Below are 12,095 nucleotides of genomic sequence, written 5' to 3'. Positions count from 1 at the left end.
CATCTGAGAGTGTAGAGCAATGAGGCTGGTTCCTTAAAAATCACACCAGCACCCACTCCTCATGACGATGGATGCTGCCTCTGTCCCTGTCCACACAGCGGCTACGTCTTTACTCCAGTGATGCTGCCATCACTCAGAACATTGTGCTCACCCCGCCCACCCCCGCACTGAAATCAGGGAGTGATTTTAAAGGCAAACCCCCAAGATCTTTTCAGCTGAGGCCCAACCTCCTAAGAGGACTGTATCCCAGGTATTCAGATTTTAATTGTCAATTTCACGCCTACGAACATGGGTTCTGCTATGTTCACTGAAACCGCAGTCCCGGTTCCTTACAATCCCACCTCTCGTAGGGCTAGTCGATGTGTTTGCCAGAATTCTGCAGTTAGAGCTATATAGGAGTAACATGACTTCATGCGGTCAAAAGGGTTGTTTTTTTTCCAACCTTACAACCCTCTAAGATTAAGTTACTGCTCCACTAACATATTTCTGTGCTGCTAAAACTTGCTCAAGCTTTTTCCCTAAATGAGCATCCCTCCGTGTGAACGTGGCTTTTGCTCCTTCTCACAAGTTACAGGCCATTTTGCTGTTTTGTCATCATTGGGGTGAGCCCCTGAGACCCCAGGAGGGGATTGTGAAATGCCGGGGCTGGGGGGGGCGGGGGTGGGGAGACACCAGGGAGAGGCAGCCTGTGCCCAGGGAGCTATGGCTTCCTCAGTGTGAGCTCCCCCCCCCCCCCCCCCCCCTGTTCTGCTCTCCTTTCCCAGCCCACCAACTGCAGGGCGATTGGAAGTGTGTGACTCACTGACTCACCAGGTAGTTTGAACCATTCATGACTCATGCAACCACTGGGGGGTGCAATCGGCACTTCCAGTGACGTGTGAAATCTGATCTTCCCAGCCTGCCAAGTTTGGGCCCCAAATTGCAGCCAGTGCCTCTGAGGGTAAAAGGTTTTCTCTCCTCGCCCATTTATTCATAGTGCATTTTTGCTGTGGACCTACTGAAGTACAAAGAGCCAAGCCAGGGACTTGGGGGCCTCTAATCATTGTCAGCCTAACTCAGGGAGGATGAGAGAGGGAGGGGCCCCAGGCAGGGGCCAGGGAGGAATGCCCAAATGGGTGGCACTTGGCCTGTCCTGGGAGGACTCCCGGATTCCAGCAGGGACAGGTGGAGAGAAGACTTTCCACAAAAGACATCCTGCCCTGATAAGGACAGAGGATGGGGACCGTGGAGGAACATTCACAGTGGGAGCCATGCTCTGACCACAGCCCAGTGTGGGTGGAGAGGGGAGAGCGGAAGCGAGGGCTCAGAGAAATAACGGGACCAGACCTTAAAGGTTCCGGTGGGCCAGTGTCAGCTCCTGAGGGGAACGGGAGCCATTGCAGGTTCTGAGCAGGAAGGAGGCATGACGTGGCCTACTTTTCCACGGGGTCCCTCTGGCTTCTGGGTTCGTGGAGCCTGTTGTGAGTTTAGCACTCTCACTGCTTTCCAGGAACTTGTCGTCTGATTTACAAAGGAACAAAGCCAAGTCTTTTGCACAATACAAATCACAATTTTAAATCTGATGTTTCATGCCAGCATTCACCCTATTGCAGATTCACGCCGATATTCACACTATGCCACTCTATGGAAATGCGATCCTGAAATTGTTCCTGGCTTTTTCCTTGCTATATATTTTGCGTGGAGTTTTGTTTCTGAGCCTGGCCCTCTGATGATGTCATGGAAGCACCTAGAATCTCCTTTAAGGAGTTAGCAAAGTTCTCCCTCCAATGGGTCGGACTTAAGCCCCAAATCAGCCCTAGTCATGCGGAGTGCGCCTCTGCCCCGCCCCCCACCCCCTTTAGTTCCCAGCTCAGACTAAAATTAGAGGATTTTTTGGTCAGCATATTCAGAATATCATCGAGTTGCTAAGAGGATGGCAGATGGTCTGTTTCTCTTAGCTGGTAGCTTGAGGATGCTCTAGCGGCTAGAGTCTAGCCTAATGTATTCACCTTTGTGAATACCTCAACAGCTAAATCACGCACATCAGCTCATCCGCTTGCTGTGTAGCAAGAGATACCCCTGGTAACCCAAGCCGGAGACCGGCTTTCACCTAGCATTGTGGAGCTTGAACCTGTGGGTCAGATCCACAAGGAATCATTGCAGAGCAACGTTTATTTTTAGATCCTTATTGGCAAATCCTGCCTGTTGGGCCAGCCTCTCGGGCCAGGCCCTGTCTGCCCTTCTCAGAACCTCACGGTCTAAGGGAGGGTTGGCCACAGAGGCACCGAGAGCCGGTGATGGCTCGGGAGCCAATTTTCCATGCTTCGTAGCCTGGTTTCCAGCTGCAGGAGTCTTTCTGCGGCACCGAGGGGTAGGTGTGCCAGCCCCCACCCCCACCCAGCCCTGGCTGGATTGCCCAACGGGCTGGCCACGCGCCTGCTCCCAGCACTGAAAACAAAATAAAAAGCGAGAAGAAGGAACATTTGCCGTAGAATTTGATGTTTAATCGTTCCCAAAATAGAACCAAAGTTGTCCTCATGGGAGAAATGAGAACCTTGTCAGGCTTCATTGCAGGGATTTTGTGGATTAGAGCTGTTTGGGCATTAAGTTGCTCAGATGTGGCACCTATGCAGGACATGGGGCAGCGGTTCTCAAAGCCGGTGTGCAGGAGAGCTTTGAAAATGACGGCCGCCCGGGCCGCCCCCCCCCACCCCCCCACCCACCCGGAGATTCCAACTTCAAGAGTCTGGGGAGGGCTTGGGCCGCACGTTGGTTTTCACTCCCCAGGTGACTCTAACGTGCAGCCGGGGTTTTGAACCACCACCTTAGGGCCTCCAAAGGTCTCCATCTGACCCTGAGCTCCCCTCCCAAGCCCACCCCATCTGCTTGCCCAAAACAGCATGGTCAGGACCCGGCAGGGGCTTCTTAAAGTCACTTTTTAAAGACAAGCCGTGGCCTGGGCATCTCAACCCTGCTTATTCTGTGGTTCGAGGTCTCAGAACCTTCTGGGTTGCTGGAGATAAAGAGGGGGTGGGAGTTGGCCCTGGTTTCCATGGCTGCCCCTCTGGGGGACCACGAGGGGCGGCCCCATCCCAGTGTCCCTCTTGTGACCTCCAATCGCCCCCCCCCCCCCCCCCCCCCCGTCCTGTGCTCGGGTTTCAGTTCAGAAGCTTTCCAGAAGGGAGGAAGGAAAGGGGCCAAGAAGGTGATGATTGTCATCACGGATGGGGAGTCCCACGACAGCCAGGACCTGGAGAAGGTGATCCAGCAAAGCGAGAGGGACAACGTGACCAGATACGCTGTGGCTGTGAGTCCTGTCCCGCCTGTCCTGCCCCTGCCCCTGCCCCTGCCCACAGGCTGCCAGCTGGCTGACAGAGGCACCCCAAGGGGGCACTTTCTGGGCAGTGAACAAGCGGTCCGGGCCCTCAGATGGGCCTCTCCTTGCTTCTCCTTCTAAAGAGCAAGTTGTGCGTCTTCCTCTGCACTGCCTGGAACCGTCCGCAGTAGCCATGGAGAGCTTCATGAGGTGCTGAAACCTCAGAAAGCTAGAAACCTCGGCCTCCCAGCCCCCAGAGCCCCATCTTAGAACAGGGCTGTCTCTGGCCCTTCTAGACAGACAATAGGGTGGTGAAGACCTGGGGGGAGGGGGGCCTGGGGGGAGAGAGGGCATCTCTGTAATACTCTCAACAATAAAGATTACAAAAATAAATAAATAACATTTCAAATGCAAGTGGGATTTGGAGGACGACTTGGGCCCTCCCTGGGCCCAAGGCCAGGGCCCGGTGTGCGGGAAGTCCGTGCTATGTCCTGGTTTGTTGCCCTGCCTTGTTCCCTGGCAGGTCCTGGGCTACTACAACCGCAGGGGGATCAACCCAGAAACTTTTCTAAATGAAATCAAATACATCGCCAGCGACCCCGACGACAAGCACTTCTTCAACGTGACGGATGAGGCGGCCCTGAAGGACATTGTGGATGCCCTGGGGGACAGGATCTTCAGCTTGGAAGGTGAGCCATTCACACAGAGAGGGGTCCCGGTTCTGGGGGTCACATCAGGGGAAGACCCCGGAGTGAAGCCCACCCCCGCCGAGTGAAATGGTCCTCCCTTCACAGTAACTGCCAGCAATGGACTGTGACCGTGCTAGACAGAGGCCGTGTGCTTTCCGAACAGCCCGGGGAGGTGACTTTGCTGGGCCTCCTCCTGGACCACGGAGGAAACTGAGCTCAGAGGAGCTGAGTGACTTGCCAAAGCACCACAGCTTGAGAAGGGGCTGGGGCTGGGCTGAGAGTCGCCAGATTCCGCAAATATAAAATACAATATCTGTGGCAGGTTTATACTAAAAAAATGATTCGTTGGTTGTCTGAAATTCAATAGCTGAGTGTCCTGTATTTTCTCTGGCAACCTTAGTTTGAACCCAGCTGGACTGACTCCAGAGCCTAAAACACTAACCCCGCCTCCCAGTCCACCATAGCACTTTCTTTTCTTGTTTTTAATATATTTTTATTGATTTCAGAGAGGAAGGGAAAGGGAGAGAGAGATAGAAACATCAATGATGAGAGACAATCATGGATCAGCTGCCTCCTGCACGCTCCACACTGGGGATTGAGCCCGAAACCCAGGCATGTGCCCTGACCGAGAATCAAGCCGTGACCTCCTGGTTCATAGGTCAATGTTAAACCACTGAGCCACGCTGGCCAGGTTACCACAGCACTTTCTGCAGGGCTTTCAGATGCCTCCCTACGACTTAAACTCCAGTTGTGACTGGCCATCTATTTGCACCATATATTGGGACAGAGGGCCCTTTCCACACGGGGCTTGCCATAGAGGAGGAAGGTCAAAGGTAGAAAGCAGCGTCCCAAGGCCTGAGCAGTCTGCAGAGCACAGAAACGACCAGCTACAGGCACACGCAGGGAGACAAAAGACAGACCTCCTGAACGAGGATAAATAGAAAGCATGAACCTGCATGTTGACACTCACACTAGAACTTAAACTTCCAAGTCAGTGTATTTCCCCTCAAAATGGTCCCCGTGGGTGACAAGAGCATTGGCTCCGATGACAAGGTTGGAAGGGCCCTCTGGGGGAGGGGCTTTCAGCACGCCCGAGGTTTCTTGTGCAAATCTGCGGGGTGGCCTCTCCTCCGGAGGGCCTCGCTGATGTCTGGGAGTCATCCAGGGGCAGCTGGAACCAAGCATGGTGAGTGAGCGGAATGAGCAAAGTAGGAAATTCCATTTCTTGCCCAACACGCTTTCTTTCCATGCACGTTTCTTGGTCTTTCCCCGATTTGGACAGTCTTACGGTAGACGTGCCCTGTAAGATGTTGTCCCGAGCGCTTTCCAGCAGGGAGTGGGCCACTAATAACCCCGCACGACCCCTGGGAGTGCTCGCGCCTCCCTTGCAGGTGCCTGCGCTGGGGCAGACAAGGCGGGGTGCTCCCCCACCCCGGGTGCTCCCTGGGAAGCCGCGCTGTGGCTGAAGCTGCAGCTGTGTGGGCACTAAGTCAGCCGGCGTGGAACTGACCTCTCTCTGTCCCTGTCTCAGGCACCAACAAGAACGAAACGTCCTTCGGGCTGGAGATGTCACAGACGGGCTTCTCCTCTCACGTGGTGGAGGTAGGGACCGTTCACAGCCAGCCTCCCACACACTCAGGGCTCTGGGCCGTCCCCCGCCTTCCCTGGCTGTCTCTATCCCCTTTTCTCTCGTCCTTGGAATCTCTCCGCCTCCCGTTTTCTGTGGTTGGAAGAGGGAAGTCAAGGTCTTCAACGTACAGGGAGCTGTCGCACCCTCCCTGTGGGGAGTGCTGACGGGGCCATTTCCCTCAGGACCCACGGTCCCATCTAGTCCACGGAGCCTTGTGCAAACACTAGGCCAACGCGGCAAACCAACTGCACATGCTCTCACGGTGCCCGCATGTGAGCGAGGAGGCCGGTGCGTGCAGGGCGCGGCCCTGTGGCGATGTTGGGAAGGTGTCCAGAGGTGTCTGATGTGCTCTGGCAGGCGCCCACATGGGCCCCCTTTCGGCGCAAACTCAGCATCAGATGACAGAGGCCCCAGGTGGGCACACGGTGTCACAAACAGCGTGTCGTGTCTGGAGCTCTGCATCGCAGGCCGAGTCTCGGGCTGCCACTCACCCTCTGCACGCCACCTGGTTCTGATTCACAGGCCAGGGCTGCAACCTCACAGGAGTGCCCGAGGGACAGAGGGGTCGATACCAGAGAAAACACGTTATAAGCTGTTTGCATATAGCCCCGCCTGGGAGTACCGCGTGCAGGGAGGGCCCTGTGGGGAGAGCCTGGATGTGTCCGTTTCAGCACCAACCCTCGTGGGCGTGCTCCGAACAGGCAGGTGTCTCAGGTGGGGGGGGGGGGGGGGGCGGGAGGAGTGTTCCGCTAACTCCTCTATGAGAGGCATAGGGCAGGGTTCCTTGTTCCTAGTTTCCAGCTACAGAAACCCCATCACAGGATGGTCGCGTGGCCTGCTGAAGTGCCCTCCGTGAGAGAAATACTCATCTCGTGCTCTCTCCCCGCACCGAGCAGCTGCTGTGTGAGAGAGTGTGGGTCTGAGGGGCTCTGAGTCAGAAACGGCTAATTGGAGGGGAGGGGGCACATGCACACCACGCAGCAGGCAGATGGGCGGACGCACCTCACGCTCAGCCTTTCCTGAGCAGCATCTGGACCGCAAATGCCACACCCACTTGAATGCAGCAAGCTTTCCGCATCCCAGCCCAGTTTCCTAACAGTCAACTCATGTGCAGAGCGCGTTACATTTTTCCAGGATTGGAAATTCCTGCGCCCCATTCATGCTCAGAGGCAGTCCCGCCAAGTCGTCTGGTGGTAATAGTTGCCCGGTGTTAGGTGGTGACATCAGCACATCTTTCCAGAGCCTCCTCTGTGCTGGGTCCCGTGCTGGATCCCACGAGGTGCAGAGCGAGCCCTGCCCTCAAGGAGCCCGCCGTCCGAGGGCAGGAGCCCGCACCAGGAGAGATGAGAGCATCCCTCAAGCAGGTCGGGCAGCGCGTCATGTGCTAGTCAGGACTAGCCCGGTCTCCTGACCCTGGGCTCAGGGCTGATTAGAAAATTGAACTAGGAAGTCAAATTTAACTAAAACCAACAAGCATTTGTCAAATGCGACTGAGGTACCAGAAGGGACTGGGATTTCCTCTTGGCACCAGGAGTCTGTCAACCTGCAAGCAATCCCGGGCAGCATTCCTCAGCTTTGAGAGCAGGATCAAAGCAGCGATAGATTTCTCCTGGTAAAGGTGTACAACTTCAGGAGGCCCCCATCCATGGAGCCCCTGGGAAGACCCCCTGCTCGTTGGGGGAACCACATGTACACATCTGATGCCAACCAACACAGTGTGTGAGGAGGGTCTTATGGGAGGAAAGGCCCAGGCGGGGGGAGAGGCCGTCAGGGAAGGGTCTGGGAGGGGCTGGCACTTGGGCAGACCCCTGAGGATGAGGATCCCTGCAGCCATGGGCGGCAGTGAGCAGAAGAACAGGGGAAATCTGCGCACACACCAGGAGCCAGCCCTGATGCTGGGGCCAGTGAGAGAGAGGGACTGTCCCTTGTCGCCTTCGTTCATTCCATAATCATTTCTTGAGCACCTCCCTGGATGCCAGGCTCTGTACCAGGAACTGGGGACATATAAATAGATGAAGACTAAGGTAACATTTCAGCTGACAGCAGCTCGAGGTCTAATTGGGGAGAAAGATTCTTAAATAGTAAGTTCAGTCTCATACTGTGATTTCTGTACATCCAGAAATCGGGAATCTAAAGAAAAGGGAAATGAAGATACACGTCAGGTATTTGCGGATGCTTGTGCTGAGCCCTGACAATGGCCCATGCAGCTCAGTGTGTGGAGCAAGGCGAGTCCTTGTGGACCTACAGGTTCCGCAGCTGCAGCGGGGAGACCAGGAGCTCAGAGCTCCAGCTTGTAATTGAGGTCTAGGCCATGCACTGCCCCTGTGCAGCTGCTTCTACATGCCCAGCTCGAGGGACCAGGGTGCCTCTCCCCTTCCTGTAGACACAGGCCCCAGTTCTTCTGTCACCCCCAGTCTTATTTTTAAGTGGCAGGTAGCTGGAATTTTTATGTGATAGACTTTAAAAGAAAGATGATTACATTTGAATGAGACTCCTGAATACTTAAAAAAAAAAAAAAAACTTCCAAATCCAAAGGAATGGTGCAATGATGATAGACTGTTTGGTCGTATTAGACACAGAGATTTTTCAATGCCAGCCATGGATGTCATCGTAATTGGCTGCAGCCAACCTGTCCCTGGGAGTCCAGCTCGCAGCTCTCAGGGGCAGTCAGATCTCTCTGGGGTCCAGGGGCAGGTGGATCCAGCCTTTGAGCTTTGCCCAGAGCAGGTCCTGAGCCCACGGGAGTCCATCTCCTGGGCGAACCCCCAGGCTTCATCTCCCCCAGAAGTGCTCCACCTGGACAGCCTCAGACAGCTACTTCCTGCAAAGGAGGGAAGGAGCTTCAGCTGCCCCGAGCCTGTCACTGGTCCGGGGGGAGGGGCCCAGGAGAATGCTCTCAAATGGTAGAGGAAAGGCCCAGCAGCTCCTTGGTCTGCTGCCCTCTGTCAACGAGGAAACCAACCTTTGAGTTAGGAAGGAGGGACCAGAGCCCAGCACAGGAGAGGAGGCCCCAGAACATCACCTGGCCACCTACAGAGCTCCAGGCTCCAGACCACAGACATTGCATCCTACGCTGATGGCCAAAGATCAGAGCCATTGAGGGAAACAGAGAGAGCTGGAGCCAACCCAAGAACTCTAGTCCTGATTTGCAAAAAGGAGAAAGAGAGTATCCTGGACATACGGCTCCCTGGTCAAATCCCAGAACAGATTTTTAAGCCAATGCTTTCATTCGCATTTGGAAATGCATGCGAAGGTCGCTAATGGCTGGAATGGCTTCTGTTCCTGTTGGCTGGCTGGCTACTGAGGTAGTGAACTCCCTGCCAAGCTGGGTAATCAAGAAGAGTTTTCAGAAAGCTTGCAAAAGGGAGCCATAACCCAACCCCGCCGCCCCCTCAGGTGGCATCGACTCTGAGAGTCTATAATCCCCATGGGCCACAGGGAAAGGTGTGGAGGAAGGAAGAGAACCATAAGTAATGGGTGCCCATTGGTGATGGATGGAGCTGCTGGGGAGGACTCAGCAGAGGAATTTCACATTAAGCATCCCACACGAGTCCATAAATCCCCCTCAACACCAAATGTTTACAGAAGGAAGCAGTTTTATTAGGGTGGGTCTGTCTACAAAAACCCCAGATAAGAAGAGATCATTTTTCCTGTAACCTACACCCGATGATCTGACACCCCCCTCCTCTTAAGCCTGTGCCCTCCACACGGGCCCTCCTGGGCTGTGGACCAGATAGCTAAGGTCATTGGCTGTATCTACGGTTCTTAGCTGTTGAAGCCTTAAAGCTGTTATTATTCGAAAGTTTTGCATTTTAACTAGGTTTGCATATCTGATTCAATCCAACGTGAACGAAACCAGTCCCTCAGGGTGAAATGACCCAGAAGCTGCGAGCCCCTCCTGAGCCCCCATATGCTTTAACGATGGGGTAGACTCTTCCACCCGCCTGCGAGGGCAGGCAGTCAGGGCTGTCGGTCAGGGCTGTCTGTGGGCCCCTCCCCACTCACACCCACCCCCCACCCCCCGCTCCTCCCGTGAGGCCAGGACATGGTAGCCAAGGTCTGCTAGCATGCTTATTCCAAACTGTTTACAAGGTGACTCCTGGTGGCAGGAATCACTTCCGGTTTGCTAAGGTCCCCCTAAGCCCAACCGTGTGTCCTTGGGCCGTGCCCTGGTCCCAGCACCCCACTCCTGATCCTCGTTCCCAGAAACTCTGAGCAGAGGCGCCAACCCGCAGATCTTGAATGAGCAGGTGCGGTGCCCCTGGCCCTCCGCAGCCCCTCCTCACTGCCCTGCCGCGGCTTCGGGGAGGGGCTCCCCTCCACAGAGAGGCTGAGGGCCTGTTTCTGGGACTTTCCTGCCCAGCCCCCTCTAAACGCCTGGCACGCACCCTTCCTCAGGCTTCACTCTGAGCTTTTTGAAAACAAGTTTCATGCCAGAATCCAAGCAACTAGTTAAAGCATAATGCGCCCTCTGAATGGTGTAACCCTCAGGAGGGGGTCCTGCGGATAGAGTCCCGCCCCCTCTAGAGTCACTCTGATGGTGGACACACGGGCACTAGGGAGCCACGGGAGGGCCTGGGGGAGGAGGGCAGCACCCAGAGGTGGTCTCCCTGCACGCCAGCGCCCGGGACCACCGCTGACCACCTCCACCTGCCTCCACAGCCCTGCCTCGCCAGTGCCGGGAAGAATTGCTGGCACCTGGCATTCTCATTCCATTACTGCCTGGCCGTGCAGCCTCAGACAAATCATTGAACCTGTCTGAACCTCCGTCTTTGAATCGATGTCTGAAAAATACTGTAGAATTGAATCTTGAGGCTTGGAAAGGACGTTGCAATTTTGAGACTTAACGTAATAATGGGTCAAGTAAGGTTTTCTTAAAATCCTTTCCTAACTCCCATGTATATCCGCCCCCTCCCTCGGCTGGGCCCCAAAATAGGTTGTCGGTGCCTCCGTGAGAGCACTGCTCACGAGCTGATGTGAAGATTCATCCGGAGCACCCGCTTGACTGTGAGAGCTGATGCTTTGACTCCTGCCCTCCCCCTGCCCCCGGAAGTGCTTTGTGGATGAATTAATGAATGAGAACAGCTGCTTATGTACCCAGTCCTTCGTAGCTGCCAAGCACCTGCTAAGAATTTAAAATGCTGGTTCTTACAACAAAACAGCTGAGGAACCCGAGGCTCAGAGAAAGAGAGAAACTTGCCAGAGGTTACACAGCTAGAAGCTTTGGAAGTGGAACAAGTCAGGAAGGTCTGTCTCCAGAGCTCATGCTCTAACCACGAGGCCAGGAATTCTCAACCTCAGCCCTGTTGACGATCGGGGCCAGATGCTTTTTTTAAAATATTTATTTTTATTGATTGCAGAGAGGAAGGGAGAGGGTTGTCATGAATGTGGCCTTGCCTCATCTGTCCAGCCTCATCTTGAACCGCACTGCCCCCTCACTCAGCATGCCAGACCCAGTTTTCAGTTCCTTGAAACCAAAGGCTCTAAACCCTCTCCAGCCTCAGGGCCTTTGCATGAGTTGTCCCCACCCCCTCCACGTGTCTGGATAAGCATCGCATTCAAAAACGCCTTTGCTGACCCCGTCTCAACCTGAATTAAACCTCACTGTGGCCTTTATTACATCCCTCTTCACATTTATCACGGTTTGCGACTATTACATTTATTTGTATATTCATTTGGGGTTTTTGAGCTCCATGAGGTGACTGGCACAAAGTAAACACAGTGAATTTTTACTTAAAAAAATGAAGAAGTAGGATTTACACACAGGGAAGCAACTCAGACTACAGAAGCAACTCAACTACAGAGGAATGTGGACGGAGGCCAAGTGCAGGGCACAGCTTGAAGGGGAGTCAGAGGGGAGGGAGAGTGACAAGAGACTTCCTGGAGGGGTTCTAGAGCCCAAAGAGTAATGGAGGTTTGATCATGGGCGTGGAGTTTCTTTCTCGAACATTCCTTCTCTCCTAAGATCCCATCATTAGGATTAGTTTGACCCATTTTGCTCTAAGGATGGATTGGGGCAAGAAGGTCCTTGACTCATTCAGAAGCCAAGGATCCTGGCTACAAAGTTGGGCTGTTAAACAATGAACCCGGGAGAAGGCGCCCAGGGTGGCTGGCAGATGCTTCGTGGTGCAGGACCTGGTGTGGCCTCCCAGAGAGGGGCACCTGGGGGAGCAGAGCTGATGTGTGTCCCTCCCCACTGGCAGGACGGGGTTCTGCTGGGAGCCGTTGGTGCCTATGACTGGAACGGAGCTGTGCTCAAGGAGACCAGTGGCGGGAAGGTCATCCCTCTCCGAGAGTCCTACCTGAAGGAGTTCCCCGAGGAGCTCAAGAACCACGGCGCATATCTGGGTGAGAGCCAGCGGGGGCTGCTGCTGGGCATGTGAGTGGGCAAGGAGGGGCCCCAAGGAGTCACACCGCCCACCCATGACCCGAGGGGCCCATCTGTGAGCATTCTGTGCTGATTCAAGCCGGGGTCAGGGCC

General features: G+C 54.8%; 1 protein-coding gene across 1 annotated transcript in view; it reads left to right on the top strand.

The window, feature by feature from the left end:
• The window catches only part of ITGA11 (integrin subunit alpha 11), a 118,349-nt gene that overhangs the window by 69,339 nt on the left and 36,915 nt on the right, over window positions 1-12,095 (top strand). The window contains exons 8-11 of the mRNA XM_079768683.1: window positions 3,142-3,286; window positions 3,819-3,984; window positions 5,516-5,586; window positions 11,818-11,962. Coding sequence (XP_079624809.1) covers window positions 3,142-3,286; window positions 3,819-3,984; window positions 5,516-5,586; window positions 11,818-11,962 — 527 coding nt within the window. The remainder of the gene's footprint in view (window positions 1-3,141; window positions 3,287-3,818; window positions 3,985-5,515; window positions 5,587-11,817; window positions 11,963-12,095) is intronic.

The sequence above is a fragment of the Cnephaeus nilssonii genome (assembly GCF_951640355.1).
Source record: "Cnephaeus nilssonii genome assembly, chromosome: 4".
Taxonomy (NCBI): Eukaryota; Metazoa; Chordata; class Mammalia; order Chiroptera; family Vespertilionidae; genus Cnephaeus; species Cnephaeus nilssonii.
The sequence above is the reverse complement of the archived record's forward strand: the minus strand, read 5'-3'. Positions and strand labels throughout refer to the sequence as shown.